At 48.3% G+C, this 22,829-nt stretch overlaps 1 protein-coding gene across 5 annotated transcripts in view; it reads left to right on the top strand.

The window, feature by feature from the left end:
- Positions 1 to 20,562, top strand: part of LIMK2 (LIM domain kinase 2) — a 60,730-nt gene extending 40,168 nt beyond the window's left edge. For all 5 annotated transcript variants that reach the window (XM_037817157.1, XM_037817156.1, XM_037817158.1 and 2 more), the window contains 14 exons: positions 3,918 to 4,053; positions 4,759 to 4,868; positions 5,441 to 5,629; positions 6,900 to 7,005; positions 7,376 to 7,572; positions 9,258 to 9,444; positions 10,307 to 10,393; positions 11,072 to 11,203; positions 11,365 to 11,421; positions 13,037 to 13,102; positions 14,088 to 14,262; positions 14,968 to 15,023; positions 16,082 to 16,239; positions 18,752 to 20,562. In XM_037817157.1, coding sequence (XP_037673085.1) covers positions 3,918 to 4,053; positions 4,759 to 4,868; positions 5,441 to 5,629; positions 6,900 to 7,005; positions 7,376 to 7,572; positions 9,258 to 9,444; positions 10,307 to 10,393; positions 11,072 to 11,203; positions 11,365 to 11,421; positions 13,037 to 13,102; positions 14,088 to 14,262; positions 14,968 to 15,023; positions 16,082 to 16,239; positions 18,752 to 18,896 — 1,801 coding nt within the window. In that variant the 3' untranslated portion in view covers positions 18,897 to 20,562. The remainder of the gene's footprint in view (positions 1 to 3,917; positions 4,054 to 4,758; positions 4,869 to 5,440; positions 5,630 to 6,899; positions 7,006 to 7,375; positions 7,573 to 9,257; positions 9,445 to 10,306; positions 10,394 to 11,071; positions 11,204 to 11,364; positions 11,422 to 13,036; positions 13,103 to 14,087; positions 14,263 to 14,967; positions 15,024 to 16,081; positions 16,240 to 18,751) is intronic.
- The last annotated feature ends 2,267 nt before the right edge of the window (positions 20,563 to 22,829 follow it).

Genomic DNA, 22,829 nt, shown 5'->3' on the forward strand with positions numbered 1-22,829 from the left:
AAAACACCCATAATTAGAATCTTTCTAAACCTGGCTGTGTGCCTTATATTCTAAGTGTCCTTGAACAAATCCTGTAACTAATTTGAGCCCATTTTCACAGCTATAAAATGTTTTCTTTCTGGGGATTGACTGTTACAATGTGACCTTGAGTGGTTGAGAGAATAAAGGTAGCAGAACAAGCAGTAAAGGCCTTCCAGAGAGTCTGACATTTGAGCTGGGCAGAGAAGGCAGAGCAGGCCTCAGAGCACTGCCAGGAGCCAGGAAGGTATTGATCCCTTCAGCTCTGGTCTTGGTGTGCCCCAGAGCTCCTGGCTATGGGTAAGAGTCTTTTTTTTTTTTGAGATCTCAGCAGACACAGTGGATGTGTGTAACATGGTTTCTGCCACCAGTAAGTTTATCATTTGGAGAATTCTCTGGGAACCATCAGAGAAAAGACTGTGCAGTAACGTGTTAGGCTCTCCTTGGCCAGAACGAAAACAGACCTTACTGGTGGGATCAAGTAAAGAGTGCAGGTAGGAAAGGGCTGGAAAACCAAGCTGGGGTGGTAGGATAAACTAGAGAATAAGGGACCTTCAGTGCTAGGCTGGAAAGTCTGGAAATCAATGTTGGCTGGACTGGTTAAAGAAAGCTTGGTGGTTGGTGGATTGTAGATGGGTGCTGGGAGAGGAGGCAGCATGGGGTGGGCAGAGGAAAAGTAGATATTTACAGCTGAGGGGTTCTAGGGAGATTGTCTAATACCCTCATTTCATAGATGGAGAAACAAAAGCCAGAGAGGGAAAGGGGCATGTATAGAGGCAGGTAGCTCCTAAGAGCTTGAGCCCAGGTCTTTCTTCTCCAAGTACAGAGTTCATCCAAGATGGCTCTTACTTGGAGTAGAGTTTGAGCCAAGTGCCCAGAGCCAGTTTTCCCCTCAACCTCCTTTAATATGTGGCTCTCACTGCATAGTTCTAGGCACTTCATAGCCATGTGCTTCTTGCCATACCCAGCTTTCAAGACCCCCAAATTTAGCATCCATGGGAAAAGCTACAGGATGGGAATGGCTGGCAACAGAAGCCATCAGTGTTTGTTGAGCACCCATAGAGATTTAGGCACTCTAAAAAAGATTCTCAGGGTTGTGCTTCTCTGGATCTGCCCTAGCTCAACTTCTGCTTTCCACAGGTCTTAAGCTCCCTTACGCTCACTACCATCTCCCTCCTTTGCCTCCTGCAGTGCTCAGGAGAAGTAGCACTTATTGTGGCCCTTCACCTTGCATCATTAATTATGTTTAGTTTAGACTTTCTCTTCCCCAGATAGTTATAAGCTCTTAGAGGGTGGGGTAGTGGACTTCTTTTGTAGTTATAGTGTTATTATACGGTGCTATATATACAGTTGTGTTGTAACAATGTGGTTGCCTTGCTCTTCGCAATTTGCAAAGCTCTTTCTCATACATTAAGGTATGTAGGCCTCACAGTAGTTCTTTGTAGTAGGTGCTGTTCTAGTTTGCTAATGCTGCCGGAATGGAAAACACCAGAGACGGATTGGCTTTTATAAAAGGGGGTTTATTTGGTTACACAGTTACAGTCTTAAGGCCATAAAATGTCCAAGGTAACAAATCAGCAATCGGGTACCTTCACTGGAGGATGGCTGATGGTGTCCAGGAAACCTCTGTTAGCTGGGAAGGCACGTGACTGGCGTTTGCTCCAAAGTTCTGGTTTCAGAATGGCTTTCTCCCAGGACGTTCCTCTCTAGGCTGCAGTTCCTCAAAAATGTCACTCTTAGTTGCACTTGGGATATTTGTCCTCTCTCAGCTTCTCTGGAGCAAGAGTCTGCTTTCAACAGCTGTCTTCAAACTGTCTCTCATGTGCAGCTCCTGTGCTTTCTTCAGAGTGTCCTCTTGGCTGTAGCAGCTTGCTCCTTCTGTCTGAGCTTATATACTGCTTCAGTAATCAAGGCCCACCCTGAATGGGTGGGGCCACACCTCCATGGAAATTATCTTATCAGGGTCATCACCCACAGCTGGGTGGGGCGCAGCTCCACAGAAACACTCAAAGAATTACCGTCTAATCAACACTGATAACGTCTGCCCACACAAGATTACATCAAAGATAATGGAGTTTGGGGGACACAATACATTCAAACTGGCACAGATGCTATTAGTTAACATTTTGTCAGTGAAGAAAAGCTATCGAGAGAAGTTGTCCAATGCCACCCAGCTAGTGGCAATAAGTGGCTGATACTGTGAGCTACCATTATCATCATTATCATCTTTTATAGCAGTTAACATTTGTTGTGTGCCGATCTATAGTAGGCCTTTCACATCAACTATCTATATTTTGTACTTTAATATGTATTATTTAATTTAATTTTCACAGCAATCCATTTTACGGATGAGGAAACTGGGTCAGAGAGGTGAAGTAATTTTAGCTTGCCCAAAATGACATAACTAATAAGTGTCAGGGTCTCAGGATTCAAACCCAGACCCATACAGCTCCCCACTGCCTCTCAGAGGTGAGGATATGGCCAGTGTGGGTGGTGTGATGCCTTGACACCAAAAATAAGGAGTCTGCTAACTGGAAGGAAAGAGATAGATGGGGTTCACAGGCAGGAAGCTCTTAGCTCTACATGCTGGGAAGGAGAAGGCTTGGAGGCTCAGAGATGAGGAGCCAGTTGTCTGTGCAGACCTGTCCTGATTGAGGGGCGGAGCTTCACAGCCAGGTGAACATAGGGATGGAGAACTGGATCCAACATTTACATCAATGGCAGTGCTAATGGAGTTTCAGTTTTTTCCTAGTATTTTATTTTGAAAATTTTCAGATCTACAGAAAAGTTGAAAGAATTGTTCAAAGAACACTCAGGTGCCCTTCACCTAGATTCACCATTTTTTAACTTTCTTTTTCCCTGCATATATATATATTTATATTTGTTTTTTCACTGAACAAGTTGCAGTAAGCCACCTCGGCAGGTGAACTCACTGCCCTCCCCCCTACATAGGATCCAACTCCCAGGGGTGTAAATCTCCTGGCAACGCAGGATATGACTCCCAGAGATGAATCTGGACCCAGCATTGTGGGATTGAGAATATCTTCTTGACGGAAAGGGGGATGCAAAATAAAACGAAATAAAGTTTCAGTGGCTGAAAGATTTCAAATGGAGTCGAGAGGTCATTCTGGTGGACATTCTTATGCACTATATAGATAACACCTCTTAGGTTCTAATGTATTGGAATAGCTAGAAGTAAATACCTGAAACTATCAAACTCCACCCAGTAGTCTGGACTCCTGAAGACAATTGTGTAACAGTGTAGATTACAAGGGGTGACAGTGTGATTGTGAAAACCTTGTGGATCACACTCCCTTTATGTAGTATATGGATGGATGAGTAGAAAAATGGGGACAAAAACTAAATGAAAAATAAGGTGGGATGAGTGGATGATTTGGGTGTTCTTTTTTACTTTTATTTTTTATTCTTATTCTGATTCTTTTTGATGTAAGGAAAATGTTCAAAAATAGTTGGGTGATGAATGCATCAACTATATGATGGTATTGTGAATAGTTGATTGTATACCATGGGTGATTGTAGGGTATGTGAATATATTTCAATAAAACTGAATTTAATTAAAAAAAAAAAAAAAAAACAAGTTGCGGGCATCTTGACACTTCACTATTAAATAGTTTCTCCTAAGAATTCTCCTACATGACCAAAATATCATTAGCACATTTAAGAAAATGTTAATAAATTCATAATGTAATCTAATATGTAGCCCAAATTCAAATTTCCTTAATTGTTCCAAAAATGTCACTTATAGCTCTTTCCTGGCTTTGGATCAAAGACTTTGGAGTTTGGATTGCCCATTTTGTTGTTGGGCCTGGTAGCCAGGGATAGCCTGTGTGGCCTGATTCCAGGGATCCAAGAGTTTCTGTTCTTGTCTTGCCATTCAGGTGTTCAGAATGCCAGGATTCCCTCACCAACTGGTACTATGAGAAGGATGGGAAGCTCTACTGCCACAAGGACTACTGGGGGAAGTTTGGGGAATTCTGCCATGGGTGCTCCCTGCTGATGACAGGGCCTGTCATGGTGAGTAAATCTCCTCATCTCTGCCCTTCTTGGTTACCAGAGTCCATTGACAGTGTCTCATTTCCCCATGGCCTTTCATCTTTCTGGACTTCTCATCAGCCAGGGTGTCTTCCCTTTATGTGTTCATTCATTCAAGAGATGTTTGTTGAGCACCTATTAAGTGCCAGATAAGATCCTTCCTTCAAAGATTTCACAAGCCAATGTCAGGACTGAGTGGATAGGCAGGCAGGGAGGAGACAGGTTACAATGGAATAAGGGCCATTAAAGAAAGTGTTACTTATTGAGAGGAGGATGCACCTGCATTGTGTTCAGGAAATCAGAGAGGGAGACAGGCTGGCAGAGAGAGGTTTGCCTCCTGTACCTGCTTCAGAAAAGGTGCTTTGAGACACAGTCACAGACCTGCCAACCCTGTGTTGAAGGGACTATGAGACTTTCTGGTGGTGATGATTACTTCTGGGGACTCAGTCTCATGACTGTGACTATTTTTTGTAATCTCAGAAATGACAGGGCAGGTACCAATCTGTCTTCTTCTCTGAAAGCTCCAGGGCAGGGGGTAAAAGGGCAGATTATGCCTACGGTGTATAGAACCTGGATCAGAGGTTGCTTGCCCCATCCCTACCCCCACTCCAGCAATAGCAGCTATGCTTATTATTCCCTGACAACTCACTTTCTCCCTCTGCACACTCCTGCCTCACCTGCTCACAGGTGGCTGGGGAGTTCAAGTACCACCCAGAGTGCTTTGCCTGTATGAGCTGCAAGGTGATCATCGAGGATGGGGATGCATATGCTCTGGTGCAGCATGCTACCCTCTACTGGTAAGATGGTGACACTGTGGCCAGGGGAGAGGGACAGATGGCAGTGTGGGGTGGATGGAAAGACTACTGGGATAGTCAAAGCACTGGATTCCTATCACAGCCATACTCTTTACCAGCTGTGTAACCCATAAGCAAGAGGATTAACATTTCTCTGTCTTCTGTCCTCACCTACCATGAGAATAGTGATGCTCTGTCCTGTGATCCTCCCAGAGAGAGAATGACTGGGATGGTGCTCTTTGAGAAGGATCCCAGGACATTAAAGGCAAAGGCCTCTTAGAGCTCACCCAGTCCAACTGTCTCCATTGACAAAAGAAGGCAAACTGAGGCTCAGAGAGGGGAAAGGGGCTGGGGTGAGGTTCTGACTGGGAGTCAAAGTCAGAGTGAAGAGAGAACCCAGGCCACCCCAGAGAACTTGGGCTCCTCATTCTGAGTGGTCAGCTGGAATCATGGCAAAGAGAGTGGTAGTGGGACCATAGGTAGTGGTGCTTGAAGCCACTTTGGTATAGTGGCTGCTGAGGGGACTCTGGGCAGGCCTCTAGGGTCTTAGCCCCCTTTGTGGTCCCTCTCCCCAGTGGGAAGTGCCACAATGAGGTGGTGCTGGCACCCATGTTTGAGAGGCTTTCCACGGAGTCTGTACAAGACCAGCTGCCCTACTCCGTCACACTCATCTCCATGCCAGCCACCACTGAGGGCAGACGAGGCTTCTCCGTGTCCGTGGACAGTGCCTGCTCCAACTACGCCACCACCGTGCAAGTAAAAGAGTGAGTATTTGCAGGACTGATTGACCACATGTCTTCCGGGGAGCCTGGAGCCCATGGAACAGGGGTTCTTGAGCAGAGTCCATAGATGGGCCTCAGGAGGCTTATAACTCTTTAAGTCTTATGTAGAGCTCCCTTTGTCCTCATTTCATACCTTCTTCCCTGAGCTCACTATGCTGTGACCACACCTGGGCCTTGGCACTACCCATTCTCTGCCTAGGCTACTTCCCACCCAGAAACTAAAGGCTAGAATCTACTCACCTTTCAGGTCTCAGGTTGCAGGTGGTGTTTGCTGTTTGATATTATCTGGTTTGATTATGTATATATTAGTTCATCGTCTGTCCTCTCCACTAGTATATAAGTTCCAGAAAGAACTTTGCCTTGTTCAGTACTGCATGCCCAGTGCCTGGAAGAGTGCCTGGCAAATACTAGGTATGCATTGATTATTGTTTGGTTGGGTGAGTGAGTAAACAGGGGTTGGAGCCTCTGGCTCATCCTCAGTCCAGACCAGAGACCAGATGGGAAAGAGTCTTTGTCCATCAAATACCAGTGATGAGACACCTGTGGCCACTTACTCTGTAAATAGTTAATGTACACTTACTGTATGCTGGCACTGGGCCAGTGCTTGCAGTATAGGTGAGAGGTACTGGGGTTGGGTAAGTCAGGAGAAGATAAGGTCTACTCTAAAGCCTCATTAGGTAAAGAGGAGAGGGAATGGTGTTGAGGACAGAGGTAGCAGCATTTCCCCAGAGGTGAGGTGTGTGGTTGGGTCTAGTGTAGGGTGGGTGGTTGGGAGCAGCCAGAGGGGGGGTTATTAAGTCATGGGGGGTGTGGATTACAAAGACCCAGTGGGGTCCAGTAAGGGGTTGAAGCAGGGAAGGGGTGTGACTAGATTGGTGTTTTAGAAGGATCACTGGTGTAGAAGTTGGATGGGAGGTGGGCAGACCTAGAGGTATGGAGACCAGTTAGAAGGCTGTTGTCATGATATAGGTGAGAAATATTGGTAACTATGGTGATGGAGAAAAGTGGATAGACTGGCAAATTCTAGAAGGCAGGATTCTCAGAGACAGTGAGGGAACTCAAGATGGGGAGGATAACATCCAAGACTCTGGCTTAGGCCACCAGATGAGTGGCACTGCTTTTCCCTATGGGTAGCCTTGGCCTTGTGGGCCAGTGGGGACCTAGAGCCTGGTGAGACTTCCTCGTACAAGTGAAATTAGTGAGGCAGGTTTTTAGGATGCTTTCACCCTGCCTCATATCTTGTCTGGTCTAGGGTCAACCGGATGCATATCAGTCCCAACAACCGCAATGCCATCCACCCTGGGGATCGCATCCTGGAGATCAATGGGACACCTGTTCGCACACTCCGAGTGGAGGAGGTAGAGTGTGTATCCAGTCTGTCTTGTGGGGGTGGGACGTGAAACAGATTCTCTGAGAGATCAGGCTATGGGCTTTACCTTTGTCCATCCCCGCCCTATCTCCTTGTCTTAGCACTGAGCCTGTGACTACCAGTGACATCCTGTGTGAGCTTGACAGGTTCCCAGGGCAGCAGGGATAGCCTGACAGATTGGGAAGCTGCCAGGATGCCAGGCAAAGGACACTTTGGGGTTACTGGTAGCTGGAGGCCACCATTAGGCAAGTTGAGCATTGGCCACGCTATATTGGGATACATCTGGGCTGGGCCATGAGAGAGTGGTCCTGGGATGGGGCAGTCTATGGGAGCCAGCCTTAAACTGCTCTTGGTCACAGGTAGAGGATGCAATTAGCCAGACGAGCCACACACTTCAGCTCTTGATTGAACATGACCCCGTCTCCCAGCGCCTGGACCAGCTGCGGCTGGATGCACAGCTCTCTCCCCACATGCAGAATGCTGGACACTCGCATACCCTCAGCACCTTGGACACCAAGGAGAATCTGGAAGGGACGCTGAGGAGACGCTCTTTGAGGTGCCACCTCCCCTTCCTTTTCTCCTGCCTCTATGCTTATCCCTCGGCTGCGGCAGAGCTAGATTTTTGAGCCCAGCAGAGTTAGGAAGGGAACCAGCTGGCTGGGACCAGGCTGTGAGGATTGTGCTGACCCAGCTCCCCCTATGAGGATCACAGTTCATAGCTGGGTGTGCATGATCTGACCCAGCTGTCTGCCAGGTTTCCTTAGAAACCAGAGGCTCAGGTTCTGTCAACTGAACTCCTGAGCTGGCTGGACAGGAGGCAGTTTTACACCTAGGGGGTAACATGGCCTTTGGGGGAAGTGTGGAATAGAGGCACTGATAGGATTGAATAAGTGTATATAAGGACTTTGAAGACTACAAAGCAAGAGATGAATGCAAATTGTTTGAGACATGAGGGCCTGCCAGAGTCATGGGAGAGTTGACCTGGTGCAAGCCCAAGTAGGGAGACTTACGGAGCAGGAGTCAAGAGTAGCCATACCAGGGCTTCAAGCTGAGCTCCCTACACAAGTTGCTTCATCTCTCTGAGCCTCAGCTGCTATATCCTTGAAGTGGTATTGCAAGATGAAGGTGGCTATCTCCCCCAGTTATGTAAGGATTAAATGTGAAAAAGGAGGTATATTTTATAGGGCCTGGGCGAATGTCAATGCTCAGTAAATGGGAGGTGTTAATAGTATCACTGGGAATCAGGTTATTTATCCACCCTACCGATCAAACAGACTGATTCACTCAGGGTCCTCTTGGCTGGCCTCTGTTGGAAATACTCCCCACGGGTTCTCCCATCATTCCTGGCAGCCTCTTGGTCTTGGTCAGCATGAGTGAGCTGGTGAAGGCAGGGCACTAGAGGGCAGAGAAGCCTGGGATTACATGGCCTAGAACAGGGAAGATGTGGGGGTGCCCAGAGAGCTGCTCAAATATCTGGAAGATCATCATGCAGGAGAGAGGGCAGCTCACCTGTGTGCTCTGCTGGGCATGGTCAGTGGCAGGCAGACAAGAAGAGCAAGGGCAAGCAAGCTTGCTGGGCAGGACAAGCCCTGGGTTGCACAAATAAAGCAGAAGTGTACCCTGGCAAGAAGTTTGTGGGGCTGCATTTCACCTGCAGTGCTGTGGGTTTCAACTTCATTGCCCCCCTTTCAGTAAGTGAAAGTAACAGTCATATACCATTACTGTTACTGGCTGCTTTTGAAAATGTAAGCATACTGGCTTTATTGCTGTAGAAATCATATATGCTTATTAGTTTAAAATTCAGGAATTACAGACAGTACAAAGATGTGCAAAATATCACCCAAAATCCCATTTGTTGTTTTTTTTTTGGATAGTAGTGTTCTGTCATTCCAACCCTTTAGTACTTTGAATCAAGTAGATATGGAAGGTGTGCTCTACCGTCTATAGTGCTGTCAGAAATTGAGCAGGCTAGTAGAATCTAGTTCATTGTTAAGGTCGGAAAACTCAGAATTCCCATTTTGAATGTGTTTTTACTCTGCTTAAATGAACTACTGATGTCTAGCCCCAAAATAGCATACCTATCTGATGTCAGTTCCCCCACCCCCATCTCGATCTTAGTGTCCCAGAATTACCAGACATTAGAATACACACAGGATAGCCCTGAGGTTTCTGCCTCCACAGTTTCCTGGCAGGTCTCTTAGGACTACCCTCCCCCTACCTCCCATCTTTCCTCATTCTCAGGCGCAGTAACAGCATCTCCAAGTCCCCTGGCCCCAGCTCCCCAAAGGAGCCCCTGCTGCTTAGCCGGGACATCAGCCGCTCGGAATCTCTCCGTTGTTCCAGCAGCTACTCACAGCAGATCTTCCGGCCATGCGACCTGATCCATGGGGAAATCCTGGGGAAGGGCTTCTTCGGGCAGGCCATCAAGGTGAGCACAGGCAGGAGCTGCTTTGCTCTTCTTCTCCCCACCCTGTCTCTCATCTTTCAGGGAGTTCTCAACACATGGCCTTATCCCTATACCCTGTAAAATACCAAGCCTCCTTCTTGGTTGCCAGTGGGAGTCCTCAAAAGCGTTGGTGATGGTGTAGGGGGTGCACCTCCCCAGCCCTAGGCCATCTAAGGGCAGATTGCTGTGGTAGTGAACTTGCCGGACCTGGAGCCCCAGGTTGGAATGAGCTGTGCCCATGGCCCTCCTAAATCCAGTCAGTGGGTATTTACTAGGCACCCACGGGTCTCTTAGTGCTGGATATGTTTCAGGGAGTGCACAGGGGTAGTGGCTCCTCTCCCTGATGAACACTCTTAGGGACTAACCTTTCTCTTTTTCTCTTCTCCTCCTCCTCTGCTGAGAGCTGGGAGGGGGGGTCAGGTAAGCAGTGAGTTTCCACTTGTGGGACAGTTGGGCTGGAGTGCTGGCCCCCAACCCAGCCAGCTCCCTGGTGCATGTCTGTAACACTGACCCTCCTGCCCCCAGACCTTCTGTTCACCCAAGGGCCAGATGACCTAAGCCCCTGCTCGGCTTGACAGCATCCCCTCCTGCCTCCTTCCCCAGTTTCATTTTCTGGTCTCTTACCTCTCTCCTCTGTGCATGCCCAGCTCTCTAGGGAAGAGGGTATGTTCCTGTTGAGTTCCCTATTGCCTCCCTGCTGTGTCTTCTGCACATGTCCTCTGTTAGTCTGGTCAGGTTTGGTGTATCCTCCAGAGGATGGAATGGCCAGTCGCATAGATTTTCACAAACAATTGCCTTAAACTGCCTCTGCATCCTGCACTGTTAACAGTCACCCTTCCTATAGGTGACACACAAGGCCACAGGAAAAGTGATGGTCATGAAGGAGTTAATTCGATGTGATGAGGAGACACAGAAGACTTTTCTGACTGAGGTAAAAAGGTGGGGTGCTTGGGAGTTTGGTGTCACCATTGGAAAGGGGGGACCTTACAAAATAATGGTTTCAAGAGGAAACTTTGTTTGGAATCACTGTCCTGAAGGCTGAACAGAAAGAGCCCCAGAGGAAAGCTCCCTTCCTTCCCCAAATTACAACATAATTATTTGTTCAATGAACATTGACTGAGGTAGCATGAGCTGGGTGCAGGGCATACGAACTCACAGATTATGGGGATGGTGGACATGGAAACAGATTAAAAACAACTTGTGCTATAATTGCTACATAACCACCTACAAAGGAAGCCTAGAGTGGAGCCTCTCAGAGAAACTGATACCCCTTGAGCATTTAGGCAATTTCACTGCCCCTCCCCAGTTGCTGTATTACCGTAGTGTTTAGCTGGGTACACCTGTGATCCAGATGCTATCCCTCCATGCCTTCACTTCACTCTCAGACCCTCCTATTCCAGTACCCCTGATGAAATTCCTAGAGACGCCCATGAGGCTATTCCCATCCATGTGTAGGTTCTTCCCTCACTAGGATTAGAGTGCCCTGCCACCTTACATGAGATAGAAAGTGGGAGATGCAGGCAACACTCGCCAAGCTGACTAGCAGGAAAGGGCTGAAGAAGGCTAAGTGGAAAGTAACCACCCCGTCCTCCCTGGCCTCCTCCCCCAGGTGAAAGTGATGCGCAGCCTGGACCACCCCAATGTGCTCAAGTTCATTGGTGTGCTGTACAAGGACAAGAAGCTGAACCTGCTGACAGAGTACATTGAGGGGGGCACATTGAAGGACTTCCTGCGCAGTGTGGTGAGCACACCACCCCCACAATTGCCAAGAAACTTGGTGGTGTAGGTGGGACTGGGCACAGAAGGGAGGTTGCCCCAGCAGACCATGTTGATCCATAAGGAGATGGACTTTCGGGGGGAAAGGGCCCAGCAGCCTCTGATGGTCTTCTCCCCATCCTGCAGGACCCATTCCCCTGGCAGCAGAAGGTCAGATTTGCCAAAGGCATCGCCTCTGGAATGGTGAGTTCCACCAGCAACCCTGCCAACAGGGGAGTTCTAGAGAGGTGCAGGGATTGCCAGCAGGCATTGGAAGGCAGAGACCTCATCCTGGCAGCCTGTGTGGGATGGTTTTGTTCATTCAGCAGTTATTTATTTAGCTGCTTTCTGTGCCAGTAAAATTGCCTCCAGTTGGCTGTTCTCAGCTCACAACCACACTCTTGAAGAAATGTAAGTCTCCAATTTCAAACAAAGCACAGAAAGACACATCAGCACAAGGTGGCCTGGCCTTCCTGTCACAAGGTGTCCAGGTGCTGAGGGCCCTAGAGGAAGCAGAGCATTCAGTTTCTAGGAAATCAGAGGCAGCTTCCTGGAAGAAATGAATTCAAGTTGAGTCCTGAAGGACAGGTCAGGATTGAAGAAAAATTCCTGTTGGCAGAGAGGCCCCAAGGTTGAGGAGCTGACACCAGGCAAAGACCTGGAATGAAAGAAGAGGAAATAGCCTATTTTACCTGTGATACAAATCAGAGCAATAATAATAACTGACAATTATTGAGTGCTTTCTATATGCCAGACACTGAGCTGAGGGATTAACGTGCATGGGCACATTTATACCTCACAACGATCCTCGTTTCCAGATGAGAAACTGAGGCAGAAAGGGATGGAGCCCACCAAGCCTGAGATTTTAACCAGTGTTCTTCATAGGCATCCATGAAGACAGTATTAATCTAGAACAGTAGATTGGGGGTAGATTATGGTCCCTGGGTTTCAAGGTAAGGAGTCTGGACTTTATTTAGGAGGTAGAAAGAGACAAGAAAGACAAGCAAGAAAGTTTTGTGTCTAAAGCTGTGCTTTTTAGAAGATGAATCTCCTGTGGTCTGTAGATTACAGTGGAGTGGGTATGTTTCCATGCCTAAAGAAACATTTCAGTTTTCTATATTAGGGTAGTGACTGTGGGAACAGAGGACTGGGTGGCTGGGTGGAGTGAGGATGGAAGACTGCTTTAACAGGTGCTGAGTTTCTGTTGGAGGTGATGAAAAAAATTGGGTAATGCATGGTGGTGATGGTAGCAGGGTGTTGTGAATGTAGTTAATGCTAGAAGAACAGTGGTATCCTTTACCAAAATTTTGAGGGAAATGGTCAGGGAACAGGCTTGGGAAGAGCTCTGGGATTGGTGCCTGCTGAGGCTGATGTGCTAGCAGAATCACTCAGGATCTTCCTGGGCAGGAAGCTGGCTCCTTGAATGAGGGTAGGAAGCAGTGCATCTGAGGATGTTCCCTTTAGAAGGCCTAGATCTTAGTAAAATTAGTCGAGGGGAGCAGGTTGCCAGGGTTGAGGCTCAATGGAGAGGGGGACTTTCAGAGCGAGCATTGAGGGCTCAGAGCAGCTGCTGGGCTGGAGAGCGGAGATAGTGAACAAATGGGCAGGAGATGGTAGCAGGAAGGGAGAGAGAGCTCAGGGCAGCCTTGGGTTTCTGTCAGTATTGTGACAGGGGGGCTGCGGCTGTGGAGCCCAAGTGGAGCCCAAGCTGGCTTCTGAAGCTGAGTGGAGTTGGCCTAGGAGAAAAGCAGGTTCTGTAGTCCCCAATTCCAGAGTCAGGGACTTGATTTGCTGGCCTCAGTGTGTGCTTCTTTTGCAGGCCTATTTGCACTCCATGTGCATCATTCACAGGGACTTGAACTCACACAACTGCCTCATCAAGCTGGTAGGTACTCTGGGCCTCTCAGAGGCTAGTCTCCCTACCTGCCTTGTCACAAAGGAGGCTAAGTGTCTGCTCTTACTTCAGATTAGAGGTGTCACCTGAGCCTTCTATCTTGCCTTTCCTGCTGCCTCCAGTGACCTCCTTTATCTTCTAAGAGCTCCCGGACACATGCAGACTCAGTATAACCTCTCATTAGCAGCCTTTGAAATCATTTGCTTAGAAGGGTTATCAGAAGTTTCTTAACTGTATAATAGAGCCTTGTTTTACCTGTTTTCAACCTGTAATAGTCCTGTGATAGTCCCATGATAGCTCACTGCTGACCCTGTTTTATAGCTGTGGCACATGAAGCCGCAGCCTCAGGCCGCAGAGCTAGTAATTTTACAGTTTGAGGCTGCATTTTCTGATTCAGCATTCCTCTCCTTGCCCCTCAGCCCTGTTGTTTCAATGTGGCTCCTCCTATTGACTTGCAATCTGACTTCCTATGTGTCTACCAATTGGTGCTGTCTCTGCCTTCTGGGTCCACACCAAACAATCTTAATCCTTTTTCCACATGACTGCCCTGTAGCTATTTGAAGAGTTTATCTTCCCCCAAATCCCCACACTGACTGCCTCCACATTGTCTTTTTCTCTTATCCTGCCTCTAGCCACTGCCTTAAATCTTTCTGAGAAAAAGACAGGACAGAAAACAACAAAAGAGATTCCCTGACCCACCTCTGAATTCCACTCCCTAGGTTCCAGAGCCTTCCCTATCTAGAGATCCAGGAGCTCTGCTGTGAACACGCATGGTCCAGGGAATTTGCTGTGCACAGATACCAAACCTTCAGAGACACAATTGCTGAGCCATGCCTACCAGATAGATTTCTGTCTTTTTGCTATGACCCTCCTTTGCTGCACCCTTCTCTCTCTTCTTGGTGATTTCTCTTGCCTACATAGGGCCTGGTTTGGTAACATCCCCACCAGGTCCTGACCTGGCCCCTTGTCCTATTAGGACAAGACAGTGGTGGTGGCAGACTTTGGACTGTCACGACTAATAGTGGAGGAACGGAAAAAGCCCCCAGTGGAGAAGGCCACCAACAAGAAACGCACCTTGCGCAAGAGTGATCGCAAGAAGCGCTACACAGTGGTAGGAAACCCCTACTGGATGGCCCCTGAGATGCTTAATGGTGAGTCCGGAGGCCCTAGTGGGTGCATGCCACCAAGGGGAGACTGGGGCCACATCCTGCAGCAGAGCCCTGGAAACTCCTATGAAGTTTAGAGCCAAGTACCCAGAGCTGAGTTCTGGCTGATTGGGTCAGGCAAGGCCTTTCTCCCTGACCTAAGTGCTGGGAGCTGGTCAGTATTCCATCCTGCGAGTAGGGTGAGGTCTGACTGGCTTTTGTGCCCAAGGGTAGCTGAGCGGTCAGGCTATTGCTCTAACTTTTGCCTTTTCTTCTCTCTCCTTGCTGAGAACTGAAGTGTGGGGCTCCCTGGTGAATAATGCTCAAACCAGCCAACAATGCTAGATGGAATTCTTGAAACACTCAGGGTTGTGAGACTTCAGAATTGGTCTGATACAACCCTTTGTGGACTCTGAGACCCTCAGAAGTTCAGTAGTTGTCCAGGAACACACAGCTGGCTAATGGCAGGGTTGGGATTGAAGCCTCTTCTCCGTACCACAGTTTCATCCTGGGCAGCATTGCTTGATAAGGTCTCCCCAGGGCCAGGGAAAGATGATTTTCAGGTGAGGTCTGCCCTCAGCTGCCTTTAGGGCATCCCCATGGAACCTGCTCTAGCCCTGGTTCTTGGCTGCAGCTTGGCTTGGCCCTAGACCCAGTGCAGACCAGGTAAGGGACATAAACTTAATAACCTGCTCTACTGTGTTCCCCAAGGAAAGAGCTACGATGAGACCGTGGATGTCTTCTCTTTTGGGATCGTTCTCTGTGAGGTGAGCTCTAGCCCAGAGGCCATGCCTGAGGCAGTAGGCCTAGTAGCCCTGTCCTGTTCAAAACTGAGGCTCCTGCATCTTGGGATGAGTAACTGTACACAAAATCTTCACATGAATATAGGGTTTTGCAGTTTATAACACATTTCACATCTGTTGATGCTCCCTTGAGAAGGACTGCAGGGTTGTTTCAGGAGAGGAAACTGAAGCTCAGAAAGGGATAGTGGTTTGCTCTTAGTCACATGGACAGTAAGAAGCAGGTGAGACTTGGAACTGCACAGAAAGGCAGGAGATTTTCATGCAGCGGTCCATCTAGCTCTTTGGCCAAATACAACACTTCCAATTTCCCTCTGTCCTCCTTCCTCAGGCCCCAGTGGTATCTTCAGCCCAACAAGTCAAAGTAGCCTCTCTGGGAAGTGCCAGCCCTGTGCTAGGCGCCGTGGGGCACAGAGTGAGTCTTGAACATGTTCCTGCAGTTGAAAAGCAGCATAGCTCGGTGTATCTTGAAGCACTTGGTCAAATACACACATCCAAAGGCTTCCGTAATTCTCATAAACAAAATTGTGAGTGAGAGAAGAGAGGAGAGACAAAGGACGGTTGGAATAACCAAGGAAGGTTTTTTAAAAATTGTTTAATAGTTATCAATTGAACATCTACTGTGTACAAAGCACCAGGGCTTGAATCAGACCCAGCACCTGAGACATGAACCCGACCCAGGAGCTCGCCTCACAGAGCCTCTACTCTGGTGGGGGACACAAGACACAAGCTAGGGCAAGGTGGAATGTACAGAAGCTGCCAGCCTTGAGTGCCATTTTGAAATGTTCTGCTGCTGCAGTGAAGTCTCTTCTAAATCCTCCTCAGTAGACAAACTCTCAGTCGAGAGATAGGGTCTGGATTAGCAAGATTTGGAGAGGTAGGGGCAGGGGGCAGCTCTCTAACCTAGGTGTTTGCCACTCCCTCTTTCTCCTCACCCTTCATATCCGCACACCAGCATCCCTTCCCCTGCCCTATGGCCGCAGCCTCCTTAGCCCATTCCTGACTAGCTGTCTTCTCACCTACAGATCATTGGGCAGGTGTATGCAGATCCTGATTGTCTGCCCCGCACACTGGACTTTGGCCTCAACGTAAAGCTTTTCTGGGAGAAATTTGTCCCCACAGACTGCCCCCCAGCCTTCTTCCCCTTGGCTGCCATCTGCTGCAAACTGGAGCCTGAGAGCAGGTTGGTGTCCCCTATCTCACAGGATGCTTGCTCCAGGCTGAGGCCGTCCCCAAGCCCCTCCCAGCCACAGGAGCAGCAGAAGCCTTCAGCTCAGGCATGTGGGCTGTTGGCCACTGAAGCCACCTGGCAGCTCTGACATGCTATATGAGGGGAGGGAAACAGGGTGTAGCAGGTGACCTGGATATGACACACAGGGGCACAGCCATTAAAAGAAATGTTAAAAAGAAAACACACCACTTTTTTTTTTTTATTTTTTAATTAAATTCAGTTTTATTGAAATACATTCACACACCATGCAATCATCCATGATATACAATCCACTGTCCACAGTATGATAACATAGTTATGCGTTCATCACCGCAATCTATCTCTGAACATTTTCCTTACATCAGAAAGAACCAGAACAAGAATAAAAAATAAAAGTGAAAAAAGAACACCCAAATCATCCCCCCATCCCACCCCATTTGTCCTTTAGTTTTTATCCCCATTCCTCCACTCATCCATACACTAGATAAAGGGGGTGTGATCCGCAAGGTCTTCACAATCACACTGTCACCCCTTGTAATCTACATTATTATATAATTGTCTTCAGGAGTCCAGGCTGCTGGGTTGGAGTTTGGTAGTTTCAGGTATTTACTTCTAGCTATTCCAATACATTAAAGCCTAAGAGGTGTTATTTATATAGTGCATAAGAATGTCCACCAGAGTGACCTCTCGACTCCATTTGGAATCTCTCAGCCACTGAAACTATTTCGTCTCATTTTGCATCCCCCTTTTGGTCAAGAAGGTACTCTCAGTCCCACGATGCCGGCTCCACATTCATCCCCGGGAGTCATACTCTGCGTTGCCAGGGAGATTTACACCCCTGGGAGTTGGGTCCCACGTAGGGGGGAGGGCAGCGAGTTCACCTGTCGAGATGGCTCAGTTAGAGAGAGAGAGAGGGCCACATCTGAGCAACACACCACTTTTTAACATGTCTTCATGTCTCCATATTCCCCTTGTCATGTCCACACACATATTTATGTAGTTATCTCAGAATAGGTAAAAGTTTTTGTATTTTGCCCTTCATTCTCCATGTTACTACCCCATTTTCCTGTTTATCATTTTTGTTGGCTATTTGAGATTCTACTAAGAGACTGTCTGAATACATTATAGCATACATAATGTAGATGGTCAGGTTTTTCCAGTTTTTCTTTACAATGAATAGTACTACAGTGAGTGTATTTATTTAGCTAATTTCTCCTCTACAGAAGTCTTGTAAAAATTACCTTTATTCTTCTCAGCTTTTAAGTTTTCATTCTCAGCAAAGTTACCCTAGGCCTTTTCAAGTTTGTGCGTTAGAAAACTAGAATCTTCATATGTTTTTTTAGCTATCAAAAACCATGTTTCTTTTAAAAAGCAAGTTCAAACATTACCAAAATATATAGCATAGGAAGTATAAGTTTTTTATTTTATAATCTTCCCCAACCAATATGACCCTCAGCACTCCCCACAACCCCCAACTCCACCCTCCTAAGAACCAGTTTGCACATGATCCTTATTTTAAAATGACTTCCAAAGGTCCACTTTAGAGTTGGGGTTTGCTAATGGGAGGCTCTGTATCTTGTTCCTTTTTGGGCCAAAGGGCCGCAATCCTTCAATAATACCAGGGTAAAAGCATGAGGAGAAAATGTGGAGCTATACAATATCTGATTGCTAATATCCCTTCTCAGTCATTCTAAATGTCTTTAATTCATTCAAAAACTATATTGAATGCCTACTATGTGCCTATTCTGAGTGCTTGAGATACAGTGGTGAACAAAGCAAAGATCCCTGCCCTAGTGGAGCTAGCAAGGAGAGGTGATAGACAATAGATAAAAGAATAAATAATGTTGATTATTAGAAGGTGATAAATGCTAGTAAGAAAGAGTCAAGCCAAGGAAAGAAGATTGTTTGGGGTACAAGTTACAGTTTTAAATATGGTGGTCAGAGTAGGCCTCAGCAAGGTGACATGACATTTAAGCAAAAACACAGAGAATGAGGAGTGAGCCTGCAGGTTTTTTAGGATCCCAGGACACCTGAGCCATTAACAGCATTAGGAGCCAGGTGTTGGCGCTCTCCTTGGGAAGAGCTGCTGAGTCTATAAAATGCCCCTTCCTGGGCAAATTCATTGGTATGGAAACAGGAAGTATGAGGATTGGAAAGGATCTTTAAAGTGTTTCTTAGTCCAGTCCTGCCTATGATGATTGCAATTTCTCTAAGACATGGGAGAGGCCTCTTTTCTCTTGGACCTTTTTTTTCCCCTTAAAGCTATACCTCAAACCAGTCACTGGGCCACCTTCTCTCCACACTATGTCAAATCTTAGGTGAAAGAATATTATATGACCCCATTACCCACAGAGGCATAAAGAGGTTAAGGGGCTTGCATCTGAGCCACATTCAAACCTTGGATCTAAACCTTGGTCTGTCTGACCCTGAGGCCTGACCCAGACCATATCCCACCTGTCTCTAACTCCCTCCTTTTTTTTTCTAGACCAGCATTCTCAAAACTGGAGGACTCCTTTGAGGCCCTCTCCCTGTACCTAGGGGAGCTGGGCATCCCGCTGCCTGCAGAGCTGGAGGAGCTAGACCACACTGTGAGCCTGCAGTATGGCCTGACCCGGGACTCACCCCGCTAGCCCTGGCCCAGCCCCCAGCAGGGGCGTGTACCACAGCCAGCATTGCCCCTCTGTGCCCCATCTCTACTGAGGGCAGGGCCATCCGGACTTCCTGTTGATTGGCAGCTTGTTTAGAAGTGGAACAAGACATCCTTACTACCTCCCCAGGAGGCGAGTGGGCACAGCACCAGGGAAACGCATCTCCACAGTTTTAGGTCCTGGTTACTGTCTCTAAACCCAAAACTCGCCTGAAAGCTGTGAAGAAAAAAAAAACCTGGCCCCTGGTCCAGGAGAAATCTGTAGCTTGGGACCACTTGGGAACTCCCTGGCAATGGGTTCCCACCTCCAGAGATTCTGGGAAACTCTTGCTTACACTAATCAGCATGACCTGGACCTGCTGGGCAGGATCCCCATTGAACCTGCCCAGGGACCCTTAGTCAAGCTGGATACATAAGGACTGTGGACGAGACAAAGACTGGCAGCCAGGAGGCGCTCTACGGGTGTGAAATGGTGGTAGTGCTGCTCTTCCTTACACTCCAGTCCTGCCCTCCTCTGGGACATGCTTGGGGGTGTTGGTTTTGGAAGAGTTCCTTAGTGAGTTTGTGATGAAACGGGCCAGAGGTCAGGGGAAAGGCTGGTTTCTTTTCACCAGCAGGGACTACAGCCCAGGGACTACATCCATGGGAGGGAGCTCTTCCACCTCATATTCTGAAACTGTTGTACTGGAGACTGGCCGAGAACTTCCGGTAAACATCCTTTCTGCCTGCAACACACAATCACCCACAAGCACAGGAAGAGGCTGGAATTTGGAAAGAAAGAGGCCCTGTCCTGTAGAAAGGCCATATGCTGGTGGCTGCCACTTGACTCTGGTGGGCTTCTCATCTTTTTTGCTAGGCTTCTAGACTTTTTACCTAGAGCAACGTGGGTTCTGGAGGACCAGGTGTCTCAGGCAGGAGAGTGGGAAGAGTTGGCCTTGTCCATGCGGTAGCCACTGCTCACCCTGCAACACCCCTTATCCTGGCAGCAGTTTGGGCTGTGAAGAGAAGGTAGCACAGTTCTAGAGTGGAGATGCTGAGGGAGACAGCTTCTTGAGCTGGGCCATCTGGCTTCTACCTCCCGTGTTGCCTGGCCCAGCTCATTAGCTCTTGATTGCAGCCTCCTGAGCCACAGCTGGAGGCCCTGGACAACCCAGCACCCTCCACCTTGGTTTCTGGAGCTCCAGGGACTCTTTATTTAGCACTAGATCCCTCTCCTCTTAAGTGTGTGTGAGTTTGCACCATATTTAACAAATCGGAATGGGTTTGGGGTATTGATGCAAGTGTGGTGGTTGTATCTTTTGGGGAGGCAGGGGTGGAAATGTGATCCAAGAGAGTGGTTACTGTTAATACTATCTTGTTATATCTACCGGGTGATGTATGAAATATTGTACATAGACCTGATGAGTTGTGGGATCAGATGTTATCTCTGGCCAGAGTTTACTTTCTCTGTATACTGTACATATGTGTGGAGTTTGCAAGTTTGCTGTCAGTTTGATCCCTGGACTCAGTAGCAGCAACATTCATCATCGTGTGGCTGATGGTACCTCAGATGCCCTCAGCAAGCATGGGAGTGGTGGACCTGAGCTGGGCCACTGAGCAGACTAAATAAATTAAGCAGTTAACATAACTGGCAATACAAACAGTAAAAATGTGACTTGGGGCCTGGCTTAAGGAGCTCAGTGTGGAGGCTTTCCCTGGCCCGGGTCTTACGCCAGGCAGCATAGAGCCTCCTTTGCTCAATTCTGGAGGAGTAACACTGCCACCTGCAGGCCCAGTCCACACAGCTACTCTTGGCAGGTAGTTCTCGTGCTCCCCAAGTCTCACCCAACCTGCTCTGGAGAGAGCACCCATCCCACCTGAGGGAGGTCCAACACATTGTGGCCCCACAAAGCTGCTCAGCTGACTCCCACCTGCCAGCCTGAGTCTGCCTTCAGGACATACACTGCAGACCCAAGCCTCTCCCCATATATACACACTTCTGCAGCCTGGGTATCCCAGCATCCTCTCCACAGGGCTAGGTGACGTGTTCATAATAGGGTAAAATGGATGCAAGTCATCCCCACCCTTTGTACTTCCCCACAGTGCTCAAGAGGAAAAGATCTGTTTCTTATTTCTGCACATGGGGATATTATAGAGAGGGGAACACTGGAAAGGATGATGCTGTCTGGTTAGTCAGATCCTGAGTACAGTATAAACCCATTATGCCCAAAGGTAATTTCTCCCAAGCACTCCAACAGCTTGAAGAATCCAACTGAAGGGCAGACCTTGATTTGTGGAAAAACATGCTCTGGGGCACCCCTGCTGATAAAACTAGAGAGCAATGTCCAGCAATGGGCAGAGGAAACCCTGTTGCTGAAATCCTGGTAAAAGTCCAAGAAACACTCCTGTTGGGACTTCCCCTTCTGGGTCCCTAGGAGCAATCCTGCAGGGTCCTTCCTCAGCCCAGGACTGCTTCAGGCGGCCCAACATCCCAGCCCCTCTGCACTCCATCTGCTGCTTCCTGCAACACCACCACTCACCCAGCCTCTTGATCCCCACCCTTAATAAGGGCGGCCTGGTTGCTCATTTTAACTACCTCCACCTCAGACAACACCAGGGTAAGGGGGCATTGCAGTGACCATCCTTCTTGAGATGCCCACACCGAGCCTTCCTGTGGTGTCACCTGAAATGATTCCCAGTGATGAGGCCATTCAGAATGCAGAGGCTCCAGTGACCAACCATTCAACTGTGGTCACCACCCAGCTTCCAGTTTCAGGCTAGAGCTCACTGCACAGGTGTTATCACGTGACCAAAGCTCCCCACCTTATGGGGGCAGTGTTCCTGGCACCCCACAGAAACTTGGCAGCAAGGAGTTCCTCTTTTTTTTTTTTATTTATTAATATAAGTCAAATGCAGAACAATTTCCTGCAGTTTATACGCAGGTGTCAAAATGAGGTATATAAAACATGTATACAGAGAAATACTCGTTTAGAAAAGTAGAAACCAATAATGTTCTCTTCTCCAGCATCACTAATACTAAGGGACTGCCCTGAGGCTTAGGTCCCCTGAGCACACAGCTCCAGGGAAGTGCCTGCTGAAGGGAGCCTGAGGGCCATGCCAACCCCCCCTCCACTGACTGGAGTCCAGTGGGGAAGTGAATGGGCTTTGGGAAGGAAGCTCTGTGGGTGGGAGCATTGCCAAGCCTCTGAGTGTGACGTCAGGCTCTGAAGACTAATGAGCCCCCCAACACAGTGCAGTGTAGCGCGGGGAGGATGCCGTGCTCAGTCAAGAAGCTGGACTGTCTGCTCGCTGACGCTGAGCAAGGCGCTTTGCCTCTGCACTCCTGTGTCCACAAGGTCCCTTCCAGTGGTTCTATGATTGTTTCACAAGTTAGGGCTGGTAACTCCACCCCCAACACTCCACACAAAGGCACTAGACTGGAGGCCACAGGGCCACCAGCAAATTCAGGCGGGGCCAGCCCTGAATCGGTTTATTATCTTGCCTCTGGATTTAGTGTCCAGGTTAACCTCTCAGAAGCAGCTCCTAGGGCTGCAGTGTTCATTCCCCTGAAGTAGCTGGCAGTCTCTCTTAGCCCTGCAAAATGAAGACAGGTGGCTGTCTCCCCCTGAGAAGAGACCATCTGGGGCACTGCAGGTCCACCTGTGCCCTTGTGGCCAGAGGCAGGAGCATCTCCTCTATCCTATCCCTCAGTGGAATGTTCGGTGTGGTTCTTCCCTTCCTTTCCTTTAGAAACAGGAAGTGTCCCTGGGCCCAGGCCTGGCCCATGTTTGACAAGGCACATCACTGCCAGCAAGCTGGAGTGTACCCAGCAGCCTTCAGTCTAGATCCCTTTCTCAGCCCACTGTTCTAACTTTTGTACAAACTCATTTCCAGTTCTCAGAGGTCAGAGAGTTCCCATTCCAAAGAGATTTTTTTA

This window comes from Choloepus didactylus, chromosome 23 (assembly GCF_015220235.1).
Source record: "Choloepus didactylus isolate mChoDid1 chromosome 23, mChoDid1.pri, whole genome shotgun sequence".
Taxonomy (NCBI): domain Eukaryota; kingdom Metazoa; phylum Chordata; class Mammalia; order Pilosa; family Megalonychidae; genus Choloepus; species Choloepus didactylus.